This window comes from Petromyzon marinus, chromosome 61 (genome assembly GCF_048934315.1).
Source record: "Petromyzon marinus isolate PM22_M1 ecotype Great Lakes invasive population chromosome 61, UKy_Petmar_22M1.pri1.0, whole genome shotgun sequence".
NCBI lineage: Eukaryota > Metazoa > Chordata > Hyperoartia > Petromyzontiformes > Petromyzontidae > Petromyzon > Petromyzon marinus.
In genome coordinates this window covers 1332564-1358547 of record NC_133727.1, presented here as the reverse complement: position 1 = coordinate 1358547, position 25984 = coordinate 1332564, and the positions used below count along the sequence as shown (strand labels likewise).

General features: G+C 53.0%; 1 protein-coding gene across 1 annotated transcript in view; it reads right to left on the bottom strand.

Moving 5' to 3' along the window:
* The window catches only part of LOC116955692 (gamma-tubulin complex component 5-like), a 47530-nt gene extending 22466 nt beyond the window's left edge, over nt 1–25064 (bottom strand). The window contains exons 1-14 of the mRNA XM_076053380.1: nt 24826–25064; nt 16579–16737; nt 14897–14950; nt 14156–14264; nt 12029–12125; nt 10794–10867; nt 10013–10154; nt 7534–7651; nt 6461–6550; nt 5132–5225; nt 4320–4421; nt 3881–3986; nt 3427–3728; nt 1779–1894 (exon numbers count right to left, since the gene is read on the bottom strand). Coding sequence (XP_075909495.1) covers nt 1779–1894; nt 3427–3728; nt 3881–3986; nt 4320–4421; nt 5132–5225; nt 6461–6550; nt 7534–7651; nt 10013–10154; nt 10794–10867; nt 12029–12125; nt 14156–14264; nt 14897–14950; nt 16579–16694 — 1520 coding nt within the window. The 5' untranslated portion in view covers nt 16695–16737; nt 24826–25064. The remainder of the gene's footprint in view (nt 1–1778; nt 1895–3426; nt 3729–3880; nt 3987–4319; nt 4422–5131; nt 5226–6460; nt 6551–7533; nt 7652–10012; nt 10155–10793; nt 10868–12028; nt 12126–14155; nt 14265–14896; nt 14951–16578; nt 16738–24825) is intronic.
* Between the last annotated feature and the right edge of the window lie 920 nt (nt 25065–25984).

Here is a 25984-nt window from a genome sequence, read left to right as displayed (position 1 = left end):
ATTGCTAAAGAACCAGCAAAGCTAGCCGAATTATAGTCACCTTGCCGGGTCCATACGCGGAGTTGCTGCTGGCTAGCTTGCACCCTGCTCAGAAGCTCTTGGCACGCTTTCTTTCTGCTGTCTCCCGCAGGGTATTTTGATGCAAAGGTAGCGTGGCGCGTGTCGAAGTGCCGCTTTACATTCGACCGTTTCAACGATGTAATTTTGTCATTGCAAATTAGACACACCGCAGAACCCGCTCTCTCCACAAAGGCGAATTCTTCGGTCCATTCGTCCTGAAATGTACGATACTCGTCGTCTTTTTTTCTTTTCGCCATCTTCTTCGTCGAAGGGTTAGCTTTGAGCTAATGACCGAGCAGACGCAGTCTCAGACTGATTCAAAAGGGGGCGTTTACCTGTTTTACCCAGCAACGGCAAACGTAGGCCAGTATCATCCAATTAAAATAATGGACAATTGCTCCTGCAGCCCTGAACAGGACATGCGCAGTGAAAAATCGATGGATGGATTAAAACAAGTGAGAATATTTTGTTTTATCTGCGAGCCATATGCAATCATCAAAAGAGCCACATCTGGCTCGCGAGCCATAGGTTCCCGACCCCTGCCATAGACTCAACACTGCACCATAGACTCAACACTACACCATAGACTAAGCACTGCCCATAGACCCAACACTGCTACACAGACTCAACACTGCCCATAGACTCAACACTGCACCATAGACTCAACACTACACCATAGACCCAACACTGCCCACAGACTCAACACTGCACCATAGACCCAACACTACACCATAGACTAAGCACTGCCCATAGACCCAACACTGCTACACAGACTCAACACTGCCCATAGACTCAACACTGCCCATAGACTCAACACTGCACCATAGACTCAACACTACACCATAGACCCAACACTGCCCATAGACCCAACACTGCCCACAGACTCAACACTGCACCATAGACCCAACACTGCCCACAGACTCAACACTGCCCCTGTACATTAAGCAGTCCCCCTCCTTAACTTAATTCTGCTCCTCTCTTCAAGCCTCACCTCTTCTCCATCCCCTTCCTCTTCCCTCCCCTCGCCCTCCACCCCTCGAGCGAAGCCGCTCCATAGAAATATTAAAATTCGACAACAGGTTTTTTTTGGGTTGGATCGCGTAAATATCTAAATGTGTCGTTAAACCCGCCACCACCCGACACAGCCCATTAGTGAAGTTTGTCACGTAAACGGAAAGTGGCCAATTCGTGACTAGTACAGCACTAACCGGTTGTGTGTTGGAGAGTAAACCAGCAACATTTACAATCCTAGTACGATGTTTCGCCAGTAATTACAACCGGCATCATCAGGCCGCAGACAGATTTGTGGAGCAATCTTCCTCCTTCGTTCCTTAGAACGACAGACGTGATGGCGTCACTTGTGAGCCCTTCGCTTGCTAAGGGGGATTCATGAATGCATATCAATTACAATGGGTATCCAATACCGGTTGAGTCACATGTTACGTTTACGTGACAAACCTTACCGATTGGCTGTGTCGGGTGGTGCGCGGTGTTGAACCACACGTTCATATTTACGCGATCTAACCCCAAAAAACACCTTTTCGTTATGGATGATATTGGTCGCGAAAGCCTACTACTACTGCTACGTCAGCTGAACACACAGTAGGCTTTCCCGACTGCTATCATCCACAATAGAGGTCTTTTGGGTTAGATCATGTAAATATATAAAAGTGTCGTCTATGGGGCGGGGGGCGGGGAGCGGGGAGCGGGTCGCTCACCTCTCCAGGATGAATTCCCCCGCGGGGTCGTGGAGGTGGCCGAGGGTCACGCACTCCCCGGCCATCTCCAGGGACGGGCGGAGGGAGCTCACAAACAAAGTGAGCAGCAGCTGGGCCTGGACGCGCAGACGCCACGCAAGCACGCACGACGCGCATCACACAGACGCCACGCATCACACAGACACGCACCACATAGACACCACACAGACACGCACCACACACACACACACAGCAGCACGCTTGCAATAACTCACCCCCACTGACAGTCCAATGAAATGTCACTAATGGTCGTGATGTCGTTTCAAGAACTGATGACATTTTTCTCCCGATTTTGTTCTATCTCATTACATGTAACATCGACGTGTATTTGCATGCCCCGTGTCGTTGTTGTTGGTGTTGTTACCGTGTGCGTGGCGTGTCACGTGTTGTTGTTGTTACCGTGTGCGTGGTGTGTCCTGTGTTGTTGTTGTTACCGTGTGCGTGGTGTGTCACGTGTTGTTGTTGTTGTTACTGTGTGCGTGGCGTGTCCCGTGTCATTGTTGTTGTTGTTGTTACCGTGTGCGTGGTGTGTCCTGTGTTGTTGTTGTTGTTACCGTGTGCGTGGTGTGTCCTGTGTTGTTGTTGTTACCGTGTGTGTGGTGTGTCCTGTGTTGTTGTTGTTGTTACCGTGTGTGTGGTGTGTCCTGTGTGGTTGTTGTTGTTACCGTGTGAGTGGCGTGTCTTGTGTTGTTGTTGTTGTTACCGTGTGAGTGGCGTGTCCCGTGTTGTTGTTGTTGTTAACGTGTGTGTGGTGTGTCCCGTGTTGTTGTTGTTGTTACCGTGTGAGTGGCGTGTCTTGTGTTGTTGTTGTTGTTACCGTGTGCGTGGTGTGTCCCGTGTTGTTGTTGTTGTTACCGTGTGCGTGGCGTGTCACGTGTTGTTGTTGTTACCGTGTGCGTGGCGTGTCACGTGTTGTTGTTGTTGTTGTTACCGTGTGCGTGGCGTGTCACGTGTTGTTGTTGTTGTTACTGTGTGCGTGGTGTGTCCTGTGTTGTTGTTGTTACCGTGTGCGTGGTGTGTCCTGTGTGGTTGTTGTTGTTGTTGTTGTTACCGTGTGTGTGGTGTGTCCTGTGTTGTTGTTGTTACCGTGTGTGTGGTGTGTCCTGTGTTGTTGTTGTTACCGTGTGTGTGGTGTGTCCCGTGTCATTGTTGTTGTTGTTACCATGTGCGTGGTGTGTCCTGTGTTGTTGTTGTTACCGTGTGTGTGGTGTGTCCCGTGTTGTTGTTGTTGTTGTTACCGTGTGCGTGGTGTGTCCTGTGTGGTTGTTGTTGTTGTTGTTACCGTGTGCGTGGTGTGTCCCGTGTTGTTGTTGTTGTTACCGTGTGCGTGGCGTGTCCCGTGTTGTTGTTGTTGTTACCGTGTGCGTGGCGTGTCCTGTGTTGTTGTTGTTACCGTGTGTGTGGTGTGTCACGTGTTGTTGTTGTTGTTACCGTGTGCGTGGCGTGTCCCGTGTTGTTGTTGTTGTTACCGTGTGGGTGGTGTGTCCTGTGTTGTTGTTGTTACCGTGTGTGTGGCGTGTCACGTGTTGTTGTTGTTACCGTGTGTGTGGCGTGTCACGTGTTGTTGTTGTTACCGTGTGTGTGGTGTGTCACGTGTTGTTGTTGTTACCGTGTGCGTGGCGTGTCCCGTGTTGTGATGCTCCACTGCTGCACGGTGCAGCGCGTTGATGAGCCGGGCCGCGCGCACGTGAGCGGGGGGCGTGGGCCGGAGGACGGCGGCAGCGGACGACCCCCCGCTCGACCCCCCGCTCGACCCGCCGCTCGACCCCCCGCTCGACCCCCCGCTCGACCCCCCGCTCGAGCCCCCGTGCGACGCGATGCCCTCGTCCAGCGCGCGTCTCAGCTGCAGAAGCCCGGAGCGTCGCGAGCGCAGCCCCTCGAGCAGCGAGGACAGCGTGAGCGCCGGGCCCTCTGGAACACGCGCGGACACGTCGGGGCACGCCGGTTCGCGAGGCGTGCACGCCGAGCTTCTCAGCGAGCCGCGCTCATCTAGGGGGGGGGCGGGCGGGCGGGTGCACCTAGGCCGGGGTCCGAAGCGCCGCGGTGAGGCGAGCGTAACTCACCCTGCCGCGTGGCGCGCCGCTCCACGTCGGCGAGCTCTCGACGGAAGGCTCCGAGGTACTCGGCCAGGGAGAAGGCGAACGCCTGCAGCGTGCGGCACGGCGGCGCCTGCGACCCGGCGGGGCGCCAGCCGCGACGGAGCGTGGCGGGGCGCGGCGGAGATTCATACGGCACGGTCATTCGCCAACGCCTCTCACGTACGATGCAACGTCACGCGTTTTATAAATCACCTCGCGTTACCCCCTGGGACATTGCCACGTACCCACAGCAGTCCGCGTGCCCCCAGGCCGTGCGTGTACACGCAGCTACGGGGGCGAGACGGCGCCGGGGCTGGGCGGGGCTCGCCACCTCGCCCGGCGCCACCGACGCACGCCAAAGTTCGCCCCCCCCCCCACGGGGGTCACCGCGGGCGCCCCGCTCGCTGGCCGCCGCCGTCCTCACCTCGTCGCCGCCCGGCCGCGTCGTCTCTTCGACGAAGGCCTGGAGCCGAAGAGCCACCTCGCCGAACGCGCACACGTCGCCCAGCAGCGCTCGCAGACTCGCCTGGCACGCGCGACAAAGACAAAGACCCCCACCACCGTGCAGCCTTGACAGACTTGTCGGGGCAAGTGCTGTGAGCGAGTAGCACCCGTGAAGGCCGGCACAACCTGGATGGCCAGCACCACGCCCGGCTGCCTTTGTCTCCCTCGTGGCGATGTTTACTACACACCGCACCAGGTACTCATTTGATGCTGAGTCGACCTAGGGTGAAGGCCCAGGACCGGTTCCGTTAATCGCCACCTGGTGTCGGCCGTGAGCGGGAATCGAACTCGGGTCGCATGGTTCGTAGCACAGCGCAGCTAACCGCTACGCACATGCGCACGCGCGACAAAGATCCCCCCGACAGCCAACCGTAGGGGCAAGTGCCGTTAACGAGCGTGCGCGTAACCTAGGAAGGCCCGCCACGGCGCTGGAGAGGGTGGCGTGGCTGGGCACCAAAACGGCCGGGTGGGAGCCTTCGACAGTTCGCGAGGTGCACCTAGCCTGGCGCAAGCGCCGTGGCGAAGCCACCGCGAATTGGCGGCCGTCGCTGCGCGGCTACTCAGCCGCCGACGTCGGAGTGAGCCGAGACGCACAAGAGGTGGCTCGATCGCCGGATCTCAACGGTGCCGGTGAGTCTGAGCCCAGAAGCCACGCGGCCACCAGATTCGGTCGTTTGACAATCTCACAGCATGCAGGGTCCCGGCCAGAGGCGAGCTACGGGGCCGCGTTACCGGAGTAAGGTGCGTGACGCCGATGCCTTCGCGAACCGTCACCTTCCCGTGATGCACCTCAAACGCAAAGAGGTTCGTGGTGCCCATCAGTAGCCTGGGGGAAACACGGGACACGCCGATGTCACTCAACATCACAGGGTGATACAACGAACTCACAGCCTCAATGGTAACCTACAACAACCTACAACACAAACTCACAGGCTCAAGACCAACCCACAACACCAAACCACAGCCTCAACACCAACCCACAGCCTCAACCGTAACCTACAACAACCTACAACACCAACCCACAACCTCAAGACCAACCCACAACACCAAACCACAGCCTCAACACTAACCCACAGCCTCAACGGTAACCTACAACAACCTACAACACAAACTTACAGGCTCAAGACTAACTCCCAACACCAACCCATAGCCTCAGCACCAACCCACAGCCTCAACACCAAGCCACAGCCTCAACACCAACCCACAGCCTCAACACCAACCCACAGCCTCAACACCAACCTACAACACAAACTCACAGGCTTAACACCAACCTACAACACCAACCCACAGCCTCAACACCAACCTACAACACAAACTCACAGCCTCAACACCAACCTACAACACAAACTCACAGGCTTAACACCAACCTACAACACCAACCCACAGCCTCAACACCAACTTACAACACCAACCCACAGCCTCAACACCAACCCACAGCCTCAACGGTAACCTACAACAACCTACAACACAAACTCACAGGCTTAACACTAACTCACAACACCAACCCACAGCCTCAACACCAACGCACAGCCTCAACAGTAACCTCCAACAACCTACAACACAAACTCACAGGCTCAAGACTAACTCACAACACCAACCCATAGCCTCAACACCAACCCACAGCCTCAACAGTAACCTACAACACCAACCCATAGCCTCAACACCAACCCACAGCCTCAACAGTAACCTACAACACCAACCCACATGTACGTGTCTGTGTAGCGATGGGGGAGCGGTGGCACAACGGTTCGCGCGTGCTGAGCTACGAACCCGGCGATCCGAGTTCGATTCCCGCTCACGGCCAACAGCGGTGACGAATATCTGAACAGGTCCTGGGCCTCGCCTAGTTTGACTCAGCCTCAAAAAAGTAGCCGGTGCCGTGTGAAACGTCGCCACTGGGGAGACAAATCTAGTCGGGCGTGGTTCTGGCCACCCACCCCCTCGTGTGCCGTGCCGGCCTTCACAGGTGCTGCTCGCTAACAGCACTTGCCCCAACAGTCCGTTAAGGCTACACGGGGGATCTATGTCTCACGAGCGAGGCAGAGTTCGGTGTTCACTCACCACAGGGTCTCCCTCACCAGCTGTGCCTCAGTGAGCACAGCACCTGCCCGGGGCACGGACAGGGCGTCCGTCTCACAGAGGAACCCTTCCCTGTCACCACACACACAGCAGAGGCATCGCGCGTGGACACACGGCGGCACCGGAGGCACGTGGGCGTGCGTACGTGTGCGGTTGTATATATCCACGCGTGTGCGGGCAGATATGTCCGTGTGTGTGTGTTATGCATGGTGTGTGGGGAGCGGTAGCGTAGCGGTTAGCGCACGCGCTACGAACCCGGCAATCTGGGTTCGATTCCTGCTCACGGCCAACACCGGTAACGATAATCTGAACCGGTGCGGTGCGTCAACATCGCCACTGGAGAGACAAAGGCGGCCGGGCATGGTGCTGGCCACCCACCCCCTCGTGTGCCGTGCCGGTCTTTATACGTGCTCGCGAACAGCACTTGCCCCTACAGTCTGTTAAGGCTACACGGGGGAACTTTGTCTGTGTAAGGTGTGGGGAGCGGTGACACAGCGGTTAGCGCTGCGCTGTGAACCCGGCGACCCGAGTTCCATTCCCGCCAACGGCCAACACCGGTGACGATTAACTGAACCGGTCCTTGGCCTCCCCTAGGTCGACTCAGCCTTACATGAGTAACTCGTGCAATGTGTAGACATCGCCACTACATGGAGACAAAGGTGGCCGGGCGTGGTGCTGGCCACCCACCCCCTCGTGTGCCGTGCCGGCCTTCATAGGTGCTGCTTACTCGCTAACAGCACTTGCCCCAACAGTCTGTAAAGACTATGAGGGGCATTTTCCTGAGTGTGTTCTTGTTGTTGTTGGTATGTGTGTGCACGCGAGTATGTATGTACGTTTGTCTGTCTGTATGTAGTTGTACGTTACGCGGGTATGCTGTAATGCTTATGTAATAATGTGCATGTGTACGTGTGTAATATGTGTGTGTGTCTAATCTGTACTCGTATATATACTAGTACAGATATAACGAAATACACACAAGGGGGTAAGTTTTTCCCACCAGTTATGAATACCGTGTCTTTACATAACACAACAGGGTGCTGTGTTCATCACCTTACCAGGCCTTAGCCAAGTTGGAGTGGAGGTGAGCGCTACACGGGCAGTGGGGAGACGGGACAGCCCAGTATTGACGCACGAGGTGCTCACGGAGCCAGCGATAGTCACAGCTCTCTTTCTCTAAACACAAGAACACACGCCACGTGCACCACCAACGTCACCACCAACGTCACCACCAACGTCACCACCAACGTCAACACCAACGTCACCACCAACGTCAACACCAACGTCGCCACCAACGTCGTCACCAACGTCGCCACCAACGTCGCCACCAACGTCAACACCAACGTCACCACCAACGTCACCACCAACATCGCCACCAACGTCGTCACCAACGTCGCCACCAACGTCACCACCAACGTCAACACCAACGTCACCACCAACGTCAACACCAACGTCGCCACCAACGTCGCCACCAACGTCGCCACCAACGTCGTCACCAACGTCGCCACCAACGTCACCACCAACGTCACCACCAACATCACCACCAACGTCGCCACCAACGTCGTCACCAACGTCGCCACCAACGTCACCAGCAACGTCATCACCACCAACGTCACCACTAACGTCGCCACCAACGTCGCCACCAACGTCATCATCATCACCATACGGGGTGCCAGGGTGACGAGATGTTGCTTGTGGGTTCGATCCCGACCCTGACGCCTGTTGTATAATTTAGTTTGCCGTCCTTCCCCCGCACCTCCAATTAGCATGGTTGGCTATGTACGGCGCGAGAGAAATTCAACATACGTACAGTTTGCAGTTTGCACGTACTTCCCATGATCGCGTGGAATTTTTTCTCCGGGTCCCCCGGCTTTTCCCTCCACGTTTAGAAACGTGCATTCAGATTGTTGAAGATTATTTTGCCTGCTCTAAATGTCCAAATGATGGTGCCACTTTGTTGAGCTTTCATTTGTGGCCAGGTCGCTTCTGAAAAATAACTGAATACCTCAGTGGGCTTTGCCCGGTAGGATGGGGGATGGTTTAGTTAAATTTGTACAGTAAAATCTTGGATTGCGAGTAACTTGGTGTGCGAGTGTTTCGCAAGACGAGCAAAATTTTAAATAAATATTAATTGATAAACGAGCGAGGGTCTTGCAATACGAGCAGTGTACGTAGACGCTTTGTCTGCCGAACGTCACGTGATCACAACTGATATACGAGCGCTTTGATATACGAGTGCTTTGGATTACAAACACGTTTCCGGAACGAATTATGCTCGCAATCAAAGGTTTTACCGCATGTGCTTTCGGTGATTTGTTTAACTTTCTTGAGCATTGCACTCCTGTCGATGTTTTTTATCACTGTTTGTTGTTGTAACGTTCTTACCACGTGGCCCTTACTGGACATCCGGAACAAAAAGAGCTTCATAGCTCATCGGATTCCTCCAGCAGTCTAAATCGTCCGATTTGTGACTTGGTTTTTCCCAGCAACACCAGAGGAGGACCAGACTTTTCGCCGGAGATTGCGTCCAGCATGCTCAGCTGCCGCGCGACAGCGCGCGGCTCTCCCGGCCCTGCAGCTGCTCCCACCGCCCCAATCACCGCTGGCGGCTCCCACCGGACGGAGCTCTAAGGGAGCCACCTCTCTGGAGGGAGGGAGGGGATTTGGCCTACTCTTCCACGCCGATGCACGTACAGTCCCGTTCTCCGATGAACGCGGATCGGATACAACGCGATGAACGTTGTTAGTAGGGGGGAAACGCAATTGGATGCAACTCGATGGGGCAAGCGGAAGTTACGTGGCGAGCGACGCGGGAACAAGCGGTCGTGCGGCCGCCCCGGCGAGGCACTGGAATGCTGCTAGATGCTTGCAGATGCTACCCCGAGCGCCTCGGTCTTTGTTCAGCCCCGTGTAACGCATCTCACGCGCTGTCGCTTTACCCCCACATTGTATTTTTATTCGTTATACAAGGCGGTTTTTGTCCACGACGCGGCGTTCTTCAGGAGCACAACTACTACCACGTTGTAGGAGGCAAAGATCCCCCGCACGGCCTGAACAGACTGTTGGGGCGAGTGCTGTTAGCGAGCGCCTACGAATGCCGGCACGGCACACGAGGGGGTGGGTGGTCAGCCCCACGCCCGGCCGCCTTTGTTTCACCAGTGGCGATGTTTCCACACCGCACCAGGTACTCATCTGAGGCTGAGTCGACCTATGGGGAGGCCCATGACCGGTTCAGACAATCTGTCACCGGTGTTGGCCGTGAGCGTGAATCGAACTCGGGTCGCCGGGTTCGTCGCGAAGCGTGGCACTAACCGCTACGCCACGGCTCACCATCGAACCGACGATACATTTAGATCCAATCAATCCGAGGCACGGTGTCCGTGCACGCGAGACGTGAACGAGGTCGGTCCCGCGTGCAGGCACGGTGAGATGGCGACGCTCATGACGACGACGATGACGATGATGATGATGCTGACGATGATGACGATGCTGATGATGCCGACGATGATGGTGCCAACGATGATGATGAGGAAGAACCTGCTGGCTTTGAGACGTCCGTGCTCTTGGGAGGACAGGGGTGCAGCACGGGACTCCGGTCAGCCTGAATCCCCGAGTCCACACGACGGAATCCTCTCTTTTCCTCATCTTCCTCCTCATTCTCGTCCTCCTCCGACCACTCCTGCAGAGACAGCAAGCGTGGCCCCGGATGTCGTTAACGCATGTGCCGCGGGATGGGAGGTGGTGGGGGCGGGGCTTAGTGACGTCACCGCAGCACCGGCCCGCGCCATGTCCGGCCACGGCTCGTGGTAGGCACCGCACTGTTGGTGGGCGTCTTGCTACTTCACGGGGCGCCATCTCGGCGTGATCCGCCAACCCTGGATCACATGGGCATGAGCCGCAGCCACGCTCAGAATAAATCCGCCATGGTGGCTGGGAGATGTTAACTACCTCGCCTGGTATGCAGGAGGTCGTGGGTTCGATCCCGACCCTGACGACTGCTGCTGCTGTATATTTGGTCGCGAAAGCCTACGTGTTAAACTGTATATTTGGAGTTTGCGGTGTCAAACTCAATCCCCATGGCAGCGTGGATCTGTCTCCGTATTTAGAATCGACATCATGCGTTTTAATATTTGGCTGCCATAATTTTCCACGTGATAAGCCGCTTCGCTGAGCTATCATTTGTGGCCAGGTGGCTTCTCAAAAAAAAGCTGCGTAGCTCAGTGGGGCCTTACTTGGTAAAACAATAATCCCAGTAAATTAATAAATAAATAAAGCAGTGTGTGTGCGTGCGTGGATGCGTGCGTGCGTGCGTGCGTACGGGCGTGTCCGGGTAGGGTCCCGCGAAGACGTCTTCCCGCAGGTAGCCCGCCCAGTCAAACGCCTCCTCCGCCGCTGGCGAAACGATCAAGGTCGAGAGGTCATTAGCCTTCTTTCCTTCCTTGCTAACTTCGCAACGTCGGAGGCCGCTGTCCCCGCGTCGTGGCGGGCACTGCAAGATCCGACCGTGTCCGTCCTGGTGCTCGCCGAGCTGCATGGGCTTCCGGTCGCCGATCGAATTCGTTATGAAGGTCGCGCTCAATACACACGCAAAACGCTTGCCACAAACGAACCGCAATACCTCGCTGATCGCGTCAAGGCGGCACGTAAACCATCAAGGCAAACTGCGGTCGTCCTCGCAGCGGCTTGGGCGAACCCTCGCACAAAGACGGTGGTCAACCGCATCATCGTGCGTTTTCAGATGCCCTTCTGCGGCCGTCTGGAACGCTCTTTCCTTCCGATGTTAGGAAGCCACTGGAGCTATGCACTACTGAATCAACGTCATCTATATTGAAAACGACTTTCTTTAGAGCTGCATTTTGTGCTAAGTTTGTTGTCATTCCCCCGCACCTCCGATTAGCACGGTTGGCTACGTACGGTGCGAAAGAAGTTCAACATACGTACGTAGCATGCAATCGACGCCGCTGACCTCCTGCGACCGCTATAATCGCTCCGACATCGGCACCGCCATCTGGATTAAGCTCTTCCCACTCTTACAGTCAGTCGGTGGCGTTCACTCTGGAAACTTTCCGGCGGTCAGCAATGCTAGCAATCAGAATCAGAATGTTTACTTAAGACTGCAGGAGTAATCCGATGAGCTAATAAAGCAATTATTTTTCGGGGATATCAAGTAGGGGCACGGGGTAAGAACGTCACAACAACAGTTACAAAAAACACGACAGCAGTGCCAAGTACAAGAAAGGTCAACAAATCACCCAAACTCACATTGCCATGAAACTAAACCACCGCCATCCTACCAGGCCAAGCCCACTGAGGCAGCTTTAGCACCGCCGCTGCACCGCCCCCCCCACCAACCCCCATCCCTCCCCCCCCCCCCGGCGCTGATCACCGGATGCGAACTGCAACGGTGACCTCCGCTACAATCACCGCTGCCGCAAGCTGCCGCAAGCTGCACCGCACTCGCGCGCAATCGAGATCACAACATTTGTTCGTACCGGAGGAATCCGGTGAGTTATGAAGCTCTTTTTGTTTCACAGGTGGGGTCGGCCGCGTTACCTGGCGGCTGGGCGACGGGGCGCTCCGTGTACTCGGTGTTCGACGGAGAGGCCGACAAGGCAAGCAGCAGGAAGAGCACGGCGTAGTGGGCCTCCGTCTGGCACGGAGAGCACGCGGCCGACGTCATCATCGTCGTCATCATCATCGTCGACGTCATCATCGTCGTCGTCGTCATCGTCGTCGTCGTCATCGTCGTCATCGTCGTGACCGTCGCCAACAACATCTGTGCGCCCCGAACTTCTTTCGCAACGTACGTAGCCGCCCGTGCTCATCGGAGATCCCTACAGGAGATCGCAACTACAAATTCGGAATCAACGGGAATCTCTCCTTCAACTGGAGGGGGGAGGGGGAGGCTCTCTCGCGCACACATCCAGCCGGGGGCACGGGGTGAGCAGGTTACCGCACGAACTAATACGATGGTAAGGCAAGTCACAATAAATGAATACAAATCAAGCACAGTCATACCTCGGCACACGACCGCTTTGGAATACGTCGAATTTGGTACACGTCGTGTTTTGACGAGAAAAAAAAACGTCTTGTGACACGACGTCTTGCTTGGGATACGAGGCGCTGCTCGCTAGAACTCGTCTGGGTCGGGATGAGTCGCCGCGTCTACCCCGTTCACGACTGAGACAAAGCGCCGCTGCTCAAGTCTGCCTGTAGATCTCGTTCAGTGCACGACCCTTGCTAGAACTCTCTGTGAATTTTCACGTGTTTTTTGTCATTGTAATGTATGTATTTTAGTAATAAGTAGTGTCTACATTATGTTATACAACCCCATTAATGTATAATATGCCATGTAAAATATTATTTCTTATACTCTGGAACGGATTATTTCCTTTCCCTTCATTTCTCATGGGAAAAACTCGTCTGGTATTCGTCATTTTCGGTATAAGTCCTCCTACCTTGTGGAACGAATTAACGACGTATACCGAGGTACCACCGTACATTCAATTCTGCCGATTTTTCAACACTCGGTGCAAGCTTGGGCAAAAAGCATGATAAAACATTGCCATCGCAAATTCAATACGGCTTACGCGATTACTATTGCAACTGGGAGCCGTGTTGCCGAGATGTTGACTCCCTTGCCTGGTATCCCCTCCAATAAGCATGGTTGGCTACGTACGGTGCGAAAGAAGATCAACGTACACACACACACACTACACATAGACTCAACACTACCCATAGACTCAACACTACCCATAGACTCAACACTACCCATAGACTGACACTACCCATAGACTGACACTGCCCATAGACTGACACTACCCATAGACTGACACTGCCCATAGACTCAACACTGCCCATAGACTCAACGCTGCCCATAAACTCAACACTACCCATAGACTCAACACCACCCATAGACTCAACACTGCCCATAGACTCAACACTGCCCATAGACTCAACACCGCCCATAGACTCAACACTACCCATAGACTCAACACTGCCCATAGACTCAACACTACCCATAGACTCAACACTGCCCATAGACTCAACACCGCCCATAGACTCAACACTACCCATAGACTCAACACTACCCATAGTCTTAACACTGCCCATAGACTCAACACTGCCCATAGACTCAACACTGCCCATAGACTCAACACTGCCCATAGACTGACACTACCCATAGATTCAACACTACTCATAGACTCAACACTGCCCATAGACTCAACACTGCCCATAGACTCAACACCGCCCATAGACTCAACACTAGCCATAGACTCAACACTGCCCATAGACTCAACACTACCCATAGACTCAACACTGCCCATAGACTCAGCACTGCCCATAGACTCAACACTGCCCATAGACTCAACACTGCCCATAGATTAGCAAGGCTGGCTACGTACGGTACATACGTACGTATACAGGATGTCATAGGTGCGATCCCGACCCTGACGCCTGCTGTATATTTGGAGTTTTCATGCTCTCCCCATGGTGGCGTGGAATTTTTTGCCTCCACGTTTAGGAACAACGTCAAGTGCCTTTCTTAGAATATTTGGCTGCTGCAGATTTCCACGCGACTTCGTAGAGGGTCGCTTCTGAGGAAAGAGCTTCAAAGATGCTCGGTTTACTTCTAATCGAGTTGAACCGACTCCGGCTGCGGCGAGCCGATGGGCTCACATTGTGCTCGGTGGTGAGGAGGAGTGGTGAGTTCAGGAAGCCGTGGGTGAGGCTCCGCCAGCTGCCTGCCTTCGGCCCGTCCGAATGCACCAGGAGCTTCTCGTGAATCCTGCGGGGGGAGGTGGGGGGGTGGCAGCTCACTCGTGAAGGAGGCCTCTCCCGCGCTGGACTTACAGTGAAGTGGCGTGGAGATACGTCTTATAATCCAGGGAATTATCTCTCTCTCTCTCCTCTCTACCCCACGTTAAAGCGGTGTGCTGAGAATGATCTTCCGGTGGGACAGTTACAGTGGCTCTTCAAAGCAATGAGGCGCACACGGTGGAAAGATGTTAACTACCTCGCCTGGTACACAGGAAGTCGTGGGTGCGATCCCGACCCTGACACCTGTTGTATATTTGCAATTTCCACGTGTGGATTTTTCTCCGGGTCCTCTGGTTTTATCCCACCACATGTAGAATCAACATCACGCGTTTAGAGAATTCGGCTGCCAGAAATTTCCACGTGATAAGCCACTTCGTTGGGCTATCGTTTGTGGCCAGCTCGCGTCTGAAAAAAAAGAGCCACGTAGCTCAGTGGGCCTTACCTGGTAAAATAAAAAAAAATTGTGTTTAAGTTTAGTTTAGAAGTGAGTTGGAAGGTCTCAACCTGGGAACCAATGACTACGCAAACAAAATAAAGACAGAGCCACTCACATTAATTTAGCCCTGCACTTAATTTTGCTAAATGCCACGCGTCACTCACCCGTCTATTGCACGGATCACCTTGTGTCGGTCCACGTCCAGATATCGGTGAAACCTGTACAACAACAACAACAGTCACCACCATCGGCATACACGTGCCAAACCTTGCCGTGCGGTACTCGTTGGGTCCAGGATGGGCAAGTTGACCTAAATTATTATTTATCCACACGCGAAAGGGATCTGCACTGTTGTTGTGCTTAGTTTGTTGTCCTTACACCGCACCTCCAATTGGCACGGTGTGCTACGTGCAGCGCGATAGAAGTTCAACAGACACACACACACGCACACTGATGATGTCACCAAGCCGCGTCCCGCCACCTCCCATTCTATTCAGTGAGCCAAGCAGCCGAACCAATCATCGGGAGTTGATCGGTTTGATCTACGGAGAGAAGCAATTTACGAGGGAGAAAGAGATTGAGGAATAATGAAGACGGGAGGAAAATATCAAGGGGCGTCCCCGATGCTGCTGCTGTTAAAGCAGACGGAGGCCCGGGTGTGTAAATGGACCAGCGGGCTTCACAGGACCAGCTGATGAGAAGACGCGAGACGAAACCAACTCCGTGAGGGTGGAAGGAGGCCGAGAGGAGGAGGGATGAGAAGCGGCAGAGGGAGACAGCGGGAGGAGAGGCGGTGGCGGGAGCTGAAGTGGGGGGGGGGGGGAGACATCGTGGAGTGGGGAGGCCGCGACCGCACAGGAGGAGCAGCAGCTGGGGAAGGGGGTGGAGGGGAATGGAGGAGGTCACTGGCAACCAGAGCCTCGCATAGAGACCCATACCCTCGCACAGAGACCCAGAGCCTCGCACAGAGACCCACAGTGTCTCGCACAGAGACCCATAGACTCACACAGAGACCCAGAGCCTCGCACAGAGACCCAGAGCCTCGCACAGAGACCCATAGACTCACACAGAGACCCAGAGCCTCGCACAGAGACCCAGAGACTCGCACAGAGACCCAGAGACTCTCACAGAGACCCATAGACTCGCACAGAGACCCAGAGACTCACACAGAGACCCACAGACTCACACAGAGACCCAGAGCCTCGCACAGAGACCCACAGACTCACACAGAGACCCAGAGCCTCGCACAGAGACCCAGAGACTCGCACAGAGACCCAGAGACTCTCACAGAGACCCATAGACTCACACAGAGACCCAGAGACTCGCACAGAGACCCAGAGACTCTCACAGAGACCCAGAGACTCGCACAGAGACCCAGAGCCTCGCACAGAGACCCAGAGACTCGCACAGAGACCCAGAGCCTCGCACAGAGACCCAGAGACTTGCACAGAGACCCACAGACTCGCACAGAGACCCACAGACTCACACAGAGACCCAGAGCCTCGCACAGAGACCCACAGACTCGCACAGAGACCCAGAGACTCGCAGAGAGACCCACAGACTCGCAGAGACCCAGAGACTCGCAGAGAGACCCACAGACTGACACAGAGACCTACAGGCTCGTGTAGAAACTCACAGACTCACATTGAGACCCATAGACTCGAACAGAGACCAACAGATTCACATAGAAACCTATACTCACGCGGAGACCCTTTCACTCACACAGAGTCGCACCGAATTGGGGAGGTCCTTGCCCAGCAGGTGGGGGAGTTACCGGCTAACACCCTCAATTCGGTCGAGTAATCGAAGGCTTATGAGATGATCAAAACAGCGCAGCTGCACTCACCTAAAGGTGGAAGCCACGAAGCTTGTGGCCAGGGAGAAGTTGGCGGTGCCGGGCACAAGTTCCGTGACGGCCCGGACCAGCTCGCGTGCTTGGCGCTCAGCCTCCCGCCCCGCCATGGTGACTCTGTGCGCCGCCTCCCGCAGATAGGCAGGACGTCACCTGCAGCAGCAACAGCAGCAATAGGAATACAGTCAGTAACCAGTAGTAGTAGCAGTAGGAATACAATCAGTAACTAGCAGCAGTAGCAGTAAGAATACAGTCAGTAACTAGTAGCAGCAGTAGGAATACAGTCAGTAACTAGTAGCAGCAGTAGGAATACAGTCAGTAACCAGTAGTAGTAGCAGTAGGAATACAGTCAGTAACCAGTAGTAGTAGCAGTAGGAATACAGTCAGTAACCAGTAGTAGTAGCAGTAAGATTACAGTCAGTAACCAGTAGTAGTAGCAGTAGGAATACAATCAGTAACTAGCAGCAGTAGCAGTAAGAATACAGTCAGTAACTGGTAGCAGCAGTAGGAATACAGTCAGTAACCAGTAGTAGTAGCAGTAAGAATACAGTCAGTAACCAGTAGTAGTAGCAGTAAGAATACAGTCAGTAACCAATAGTAGTAGCAGTAGGAATACAGTCAGTAACCAGTAGTAGTAGCAGTAAGAATACAGTCAGTAACCAGTAGTAGTAGCAGTAGGAATACAGTCAGTAACCAGCAGCAGTAGCAGTAAGAATACAGTCAGTAACCAGTAGTAGTAGCAGTAGCAATACAGTCAGTAACCAGTAGTAGTAGTAATAGCAATAGTCAGTAACCAGTAGTAGTAGCAGTAGGAATACAATCAGTAACTAGCAGCAGTAAGAATACAGTCAGTAACTAGTAGCAGCAGTAGGAATACAGTCAGTAACCAGTAGTAGTAGCAGTAAGAATACAGTCAGTAACCAGTAGTAGTAGCAGTAGGAATACAGTCAGTAACCAGCAGCAGTAAGAATAGTCAGTAACCAGTAGTAGTAGCAATACAGTCAGTAACCAGTAGTAGTAGTAATAGCAATAGTCAGTAACCAGTAGTAGTAGCAATACAGTTAGTAACCAGTAGTAGTAGCAATACAGTCAGTAACCAGTAGTACTACCAATAGGAATACAGTCAGTAACCAGTAGTAGTAGCAGTAAGAATACAGTCAGTAACCAGCAGTAGTAGCAGTAAGAATACAGTCAGTAACCAGTAGTAGTAGCAGTAGGAATACAGTCAGTAACCAGTAGTAGTAGCAGTAAGAATACAGTCAGTAACCAGCAGTAGTAGCAGTAAGAATACAGTCAGTAACCAGTAGTAGTAGCAGTAGGAATACAGTCAGAAACCAGTAGTAGTAGCAGTAAGAATACAGTCAGTAACCAGTAGTAGTAGCAGTAGGAATACAGTCAGTAACCAGTAGTAGTAGCAGTAAGAATACAGTCAGTAACCAGCAGTAGTAGCAGTAAGAATACAATCAGTAACCAGCAGTAGTAGCAATAGGAATACAGTCAGTAACCAGTAGTAGTAGCAGTAGGAATACAGTCAGTAACCAGTAGTAGTAGCAATAGGAATACAGTCAGTAACCAGTAACAGAAGCAATAGGAATACAGTCAGTAACCAGTAGTAGTAGCAGTAAGAATACAGTCAGTAACCAGCAGTAGTAGCAGTAAGAATACAGTCAGTAACCAGTAGTAGTAGCAGTAGGAATACAGTCAGTAACTAGCAGTAGTAGCAATAGGAATACAGTCAGTAACCAGTAGTAGTAGCAGTAGGCATACAGTCAGTAACCAGTAGTAGTAGCAATAGGACTACAGTCAGTAACCAGTAGTAGTAGCAATAGGAATACAGTCAGTAACCAGTATTAGTAGCAGCAGCACAAGCAACAGTAACGCCATCAGCAGCAGCAATATGAACACAGCAATCAGAAGCGGCAGTCACAACAACACAACAATTATGTTGTTGTGACAACAACGATGTTGTTGTGACTGACAGACACACACAGACACACACAGACAGACACACACAGACAACAACAACAACCGCCATTCGCCACTAAGTGGAGGTGACAAAACCACGACGCTTGTGCCAGGCCATGTGCACCTTGAGGCCACATAAAGTGTCGAACGCCCGCTGGCAGGAAGTCACGGGGCAGACCCAAGTGCCACGGGTCGACTGACTAAGATGACTGAGATGGCTGGCTGATGCACCACCTGTGCCCCCTACTGTGCCAACCTGCTGTGCTTTAGCCACCCGGCGCTCCGCTCGTTGTTGTGAGCGTCGCTCCTCCGCCCTCCGTTGTTGTTGGAGTGCGACTGCCTCCAACTGCCCAGTAGCATCCTTCACGAGCCTCCTCCACAGAGGCCGATCTTGACACCGCTGGTAGCATTCATCGGCAAGTCCACTCAGTTCCACGTCCTCCTGTACCACATCACTCCATCTCTTCTCTAGCCCGTGCCGCGTCCGTTTAGCCCAGGGGTCGGGAACCTATGGCTCGCGAGCCAGATGTGGCTCTTTTGATGATTGCATATGGCTCGCAGATAAAACAAAATATTCTCACTTGTTTTAATCCATCCATCGATTTTTCACTGCGCATGTCCTGTTCAGGGCTGCAGGAGCAATTGTCCATTATTTTAATTGGATGATACTGGCCTACGTTTGCCGTTGCTGGGTAAAACAGGTAAACGCCCCCTTTTGAATCAGTCTGAGACTGCGTCTGCTCGGTCATTAGCTCAAAGCTAACCCTTCGACGAAGAAGATGGCGAAAAGAAAAAAAGACGACGAGTATCGTACATTTCAGGACGAATGGACCGAAGAATTCGCCTTTGTGGAGAGAGCGGGTTCTGCGGTGTGTCTAATTTGCAATGACAAAATTACATCGTTGAAACGGTCGAATGTAAAGCGGCACTTCGACACGCGCCACGCTACCTTTGCATCAAAATACCCTGCGGGAGACAGCAGAAAGAAAGCGTGCCAAGAGCTTCTGAGCAGGGTGCAAGCTAGCCAGCAGCAACTCCGCGTATGGACCCGGCAAGGTGACTATAATTCGGCTAGCTTTGCTGGTTCTTTAGCAATAGTGAGGAACGGAAAACCATTCACAGATGGCGAGTATGCTAAAACGTTCATGCTGGATGTAGCCAATGAACTTTTTGATGATCTTCCGAACAAAGACAAGATAATCAAACGGATACAAGACATGCCTCTGTCGGCAAGAACTGTTCATGATCGTACCATCGTGATGGCAAACAAAGTGGAGGAAACGCAAGTGAAGGACATAAATGCAGCGCCGTTCTTTTCTCTGGCTTTGGATGAGTCAACAGACGTGAGCCATTTGTCGCAGTTCAGCGTGATTGCAAGATATGCTGTTGGTGACACACTGCGCGAAGAAAGTCTTGCTGTTCTGCCATTAAAAGGGTCCACAAGAGGTGAGGATTTATTCAAGTCTTTCATGGAGTTTGCTCAAGAAAAAAGTCTACCTATGGATAAACTTCTCTCAGTGTGTACTGATGGTGCTCCGTGTATGGTGGGGAAAAACAAAGGATTTGTGGCGCTTCTCCGTGAACATGAAAATAGACCCATCCTAAGTTTCCATTGCATTATACACCAGGAGGCACTTTGTGCTCAGATGTGTGACAGGCAGTTTGGCGAAGTGATGTCGCTGGTCATTCGTGTGATCAACTTTATTGTTGCCCGAGCCTTAAATGATCGCCAGTTTAAAACACTGCTGGATGAAGTTGTAAATAACTATCCTGGTCTGCTTTTGCACAGCAATGTGCGTTGGTTGTCAAGAGGGAAGGTGCTTAGCCGTTTTGCGGCTTGCCTGAACGAAATCCGGACTTTCCTTGAAATGAAAGGTGTCGGGCATCCTGAGCTAGCCGACACCGAGTGGCTCCTCAAGTTTTACTATCTCGTAGATCTGACTGAACATCTGAACCAGCTCAACGTGAAAATGCAAGGCATTGGAAATACAGTGTTATCCCTTCAACAAGCTGTATTTGCTTTTGAAAACAAGCTGGAGCTTTTCATCACGGATCTTGAAACAGGTCGTTTACTACATTTTGAAAAACTGAGCCAATTTAAAGATGCATGCACAGCAAGTGAGCCCATTCAAAACCTTGATCTCCACCAGCTAGCTGGCTGCACATCCAGTCTCCTACAGTCCTTCAAAGCACGCTTTGGAGAATTTCGTGAGCACACTCGTCTTTTTAAGTTCATCACCCATCCAAACGAGTGTTCACTGAACACAGCCGACCTGAATTACATCCCTGGTGTCTCCGTCAGAGATTTTGAAGCAGAAGTGGCTGACCTGAAGGCCTCAGACATGTGGGTGAATAAGTTCAAGTCACTGAATGAAGATTTGGAAAGAATCACACGACAGAAAGCGGAGTTGGCGAGCAAGCACATGTGGACAGAAATGAAAAAACTCCAACCCGAAGACCAGCTGATTCTCAAAACTTGGAACGCGCTTCCTGTCACATACCACACACTGCAGCGTGTGAGTATTGCTGTATTGACCATGTTTGGATCTACGTATGCATGTGAGCAGTCATTCTCACATCTTAAAAACATCAAGTCCAACCTACGATCACGTTTAACGGATGAAAGCCTCAACGCTTGCATGAAGCTTAACCTCACCAAGTACCAACCCGACTACAAAGACATCAGCAAATCCATGCAGCACCAGAAGTCGCATTAATGGTGAGTGTTATAACAACATTATTTAAAAGAATAAATTCAGAGGCTTATTATACTGACATTTAGTTGAATTCACTTTTAAAATATATTATATGGCTCTCACTGAAATAAATTTCCAAATTTTTTGCTTTCATGGCTCTAATAGTCAAAAAGGTTCCCGACCCCTGGTTTAGCCCCCTCGATCCGGCCGAACAAAAGCTGTTTCGGCATGCGGTGGCTGGGCATGCGAGCTACATGACCCAGCCAACGCAGCCTTGCCTGCCGGAGGAGCTCACCGATGGGACCTTGCCCAGATCTTTCAAGGATTTGTGAGCTCCTCACACAATCCAGCCTGGTTAAACCCAGGATGGATCGTAGGCAGGCTAGCCTAAATGTTTCTAACCGGTCGAAGATGTTCCATTAGGGGGGTCCACGTTTCGCAAGCATAGAGAAGGGAGGGAATGACCATGGCCGAGAAGACCTGAAGCTTAGTGCGGAGCGACAGACCAGGTAGCTTCCACACAGCGTTATGCAACCGATGAAAAGATATTGCCGCTCGATGATTCGGAGTGAGACCTCTGCTGTTAAACTGGAGCCGGTCATAAGCACACTGCCCAGGTATGAGAAACTCTCCACTCTCTCCACAACTGCCCCATCACCGATTGGGAGTTGTGGGGGTGGAGTGTCCGATGGTACAAAATACCCAGGCAGGTGCTTAGTTTTGGTGGGGCTGATGGTAAGGCCCCATCTCTTAGTGGCACGCTCCAGTCTCAGCAGCAGCGTCTCCAACTCCTCCTCTGAATGAGCAGCTATTACCAAATCATTGGCATACATAACATGGTTGAGCAATAGGGAGCCATCCCTTGACCGCACCTGGGCATCGATCAGCTTCCCATTATATCTGTACCAAATGAGATTCCCCCGGTACAGCTATTGAAGGCTTCACGAACTATGTGGTCAAAATAGATGTTAAATAATGTGGGAGCCAGAGGACATCCCTGTCGCACCCCAAGGTGTACAGGGAATGGCTCTGACTCCCGGCCACGTAGTTTTACTCGGGCCAGCTCACCATCATGAAGGTCCTTAATGATCGTGAGCAGAGGGTCAGGGACTCCAAAAGCATGAAGAACAACCCAGAGACCAGGCCTACTGATGGTATCATAGGTCTTGACCAGGTCAATAAAGCAGAGATGTAGGTCTTGCTGGAATTCTCTACACCTCTGCTGTAGCAGACGGATAGAAAATATGGCATCTGTGCAGGACCGCCCTTTCCTGAAACCGCATTGGGGCTCTGCAAGCCTCTCCTCAGTGTGCCTGGCAAGGCGATGTTGAATAATCCTTGCCACGACCTTTCCCGGCACACTGAGGAGTGAGATGCCCCTGTAGTTGTTACAGTCTGTGCGGTCCCCCTTCTTAAAGAGGGGGATCACCAGGGCATCCTTCCAATCCTGCGGAACCCGTCCAGTGGTCCAGACTGTTGTTATGATGTAATATAGGGCAGTCTGTGCACAAACGCCACCCTCCCTCAGTATTTCGCTTGGGAGATCATCTCTGCCCGGTGCCTTTCCTGGTCTCAGACTCCGGATCGCCTTCAATACTTCCTCAACAGATGGCACCTCAGCCAGCAACTCACAGGGGGTGACTTCTTCCAATATTTGAGGCACCGCAGCCTCAGCAGGGTCATCCCCACTTTGTGCCACGATGTTTTCCTGGCTGAGGGATTTCCCCTCCCCCAGGACCTTACAGAAATGCTCAGCAAATCTGGAAATCTGTTCCTGGGGGTCGGAGATTGGATCACCATTTTTTCCCCTAATGATGGTAATAGGTGTGGCGCTACAGGTTACTTTTTTGATGGAGTTAAATAGAGATTTGTGATCGTGGGCCACTGAGGCAGACTCCATCTCCTCAGCAACCTACGACCACCACCCATTCTTGCAGCACCTTACAGCTCTCCGAACCTCCGAGCGAAGGCTGCGGTAAGCCTCATTCTCTGACGTGGGATTCTGTAGCTGATGGCAGTGGACCTGTCGCTTTTTCTGAACTATCCTGAACACCTCCTCTGTCAACCAGGGTCTCTGGGGAGGTCTGAATCGCGTACCCAAAGCAGCCAATGCAGCTGCACGAGTCAGAGTCCTAAACCTCGCCCATTTACCCTCGACATCAGGAGGAGTGGGGGACGATGCCAACCCCAGCTGCAAGCGATGATGAAATTCTCGCTTGCAACTTTCATCAGATAACTGAGACCAGGCCACTTTAGGTTGGAATGGGGTCCTGGGTGTACACCCACCACTGGTGTGGAAGAATGGCAGGCACATCTTACAGATGACAAGTCGATGGTCAGAGGGAAGATCAGCTCCACGGTAGGTGATGGTGTCAAGGACATGGGCTCGCATCCGCTGGTCCGTCACTATGTAGTCCAGCAGATGTTCTTGCTTGGACCCGGCATGCATCCATGATGTTGTGTGGATGCACCGATGCCGGAACAGCGTGTTGGTAATTGCAAGCCCATGGGCTGCACAAAAATCTAGCAGCCTCCTACCGTTGTTATTGAGCTGATCTGGCCCATGCCCTCAAATCACTCCAGACCAAGTGCCAGCATCATGACCAATTCGGGCATTGAAGTCACCCAACAAGATGACTCTATCCCGAGGGGCCACTTTAGCCAGCACCTGTGACAGGAGGTCATAGAAGGCATCTGACTCATCGGCTTTGCCTGCATCCCTCCACGGATGTTCGTCTTCGGTGGGGGCATAAGTAACCACGACCACCACTCCTCGCCTCCGGTTGATGGGAAGGCGAGCCCAAATTAGCCTGGGGCTTACAGCTTCCCACACCACACAGACAGACACAACAACATTCGCCACTAAGTGGCTGTGACGTCACCACGACGCTTGTGCCAGGCCATGTGCACTTTGCGGCCACGTGAAGTGTCGAACGCCCGCTGGCAGGTCACGGGGCAGACCCAGGTGCCACGGGTCGACTAACTGAGATGACTGGCTGATGCACCACCTGTGCCCCCTACTGTGCCAACCTGCTGTGCTTTAGCCACCCGGCGCTCCGCTCGTTGTTGTGAGCGTCGCTCCTCCGCCCTCCGTTGTTGTTGGAGGGCGACTACCTCCAACTGCCCAGTAGCGTCCTTCACGAGCCTCCTCCACAGAGGCCGATCTTGACACCGCTGGTACCAGTCATCGGCAAGTCCACTCAGCTCCACGTCCTCCTGTACCACATCACTCCATCTCTTCTCTAGCCCGTGTCGCGCCCGTTTAGCCCCCTCGATCCGGCCGAACAGACAGACACACACACAGACACACAGACAGACACAGACAGACACACACACAGACAGACACACATAGACACACAGACAGACACAGACACACGCAGATACACACACACAGACACACACACAGACACACACAGGCAGACACACACAGACACACACACAGACGCCCACAGACACACACACAGACAGACACAGATACACACAGACACACACACAGACACACACACACAGAGGCGCTCACGGACTTATTTCAACAACAAAGTTTCAGCCTAGCGAAGTAAAAATAAAAACCGCAGCTTACAAACCACGCGGTTGGACTCTCTGGCCTGCAGCGGTGCGGCTGCACTCCGATTCCTTTCTTTTGTTGGAAACTTTTAAACACGAACACAAATATTTCACGCGCAACTTTCACGCGCTCCACGGCTCGTGCGCCTGCAAGTTGCTAGCAACCACTGCACTGTACATCCACTGTGCTTGGCGTCGCCGTGACGTCACGGAGACGGTTGTTCCTCGCGACGTCACCACGTATCGCGACGGCGGCGTCATCCCGCGCGTGCAACCGTCGGCCGTGACGTCATCCCGCGCGTGCAACCGTCGGCCGTGACGTCATCCCGCCAGCAGAACCGTCGGCCCGACGTCATCCCGCGCGTGATCTTTCGGCCGTGTCGCGCGATGACGACACCCCTTGCGGATTTTGCTTTGTGTAAAAGCCGGGGATGTCCAGCGCGTGACGTAATGTTGTGACGTCACGCAAGCCTGACCAATGCTGTGTATAAGTGGTACTCAATGGCTACGATTAGGAATCTCCAGAATTATGTCTCTAAAGTGGCCTCTGTGGGTGAGTGGGCGAGTGGGTAGGTGAGTGGGTAGGTTGGTTGGTAGTTAGGTGAGTGGGTGGATGAGTGGGTAAATGCGTGAGTGGGTGAATTGGTGAGTGGGTGAATTGGTGAGTGGGTGAATGGGTGAGTGTGTGGGTGAGTGGGTAGGTGAGTGGGTAGGTGAGTGGGTAGGTTGGTTGGTAGTTAGGTGAGTGGGTGGATGAGTGGGTAAATGCGTGAGTGGGTGAATTGGTGAGTGGGTGAATGGGTGAGTGTGTGGGTGAATGAGTGGGTTGGTGAGTGGGTGGTTGGGTGAGTGGGTGAATGGGTGTGTGAGTGGATGGGTGAGTGGGTGGGTAAATGGATAGGTGAGTGGGTGGGTAAATGGATAGGTGAGTGGGTGAATGGGTGAGTGGGTGGGTGAATGGGTGGGTGGGTCGGTGAATGGGTGGGTGGGTCGGTGAATGGGTGGGTGGATGGATGGGTCGGTGAATGGGTGGGTGGATGAATGAGTGGGTGGGTGGATGGGTGGGTGAAGGTGGGTGAATGGGTGGGTGGGTGAAGGTGGGTGAATGGGTGGGTGGGTGAAGGTGGATGAGTGGGTGGGTGGATGAATGGGTGGGTGGGTGGCCGCTGTATATT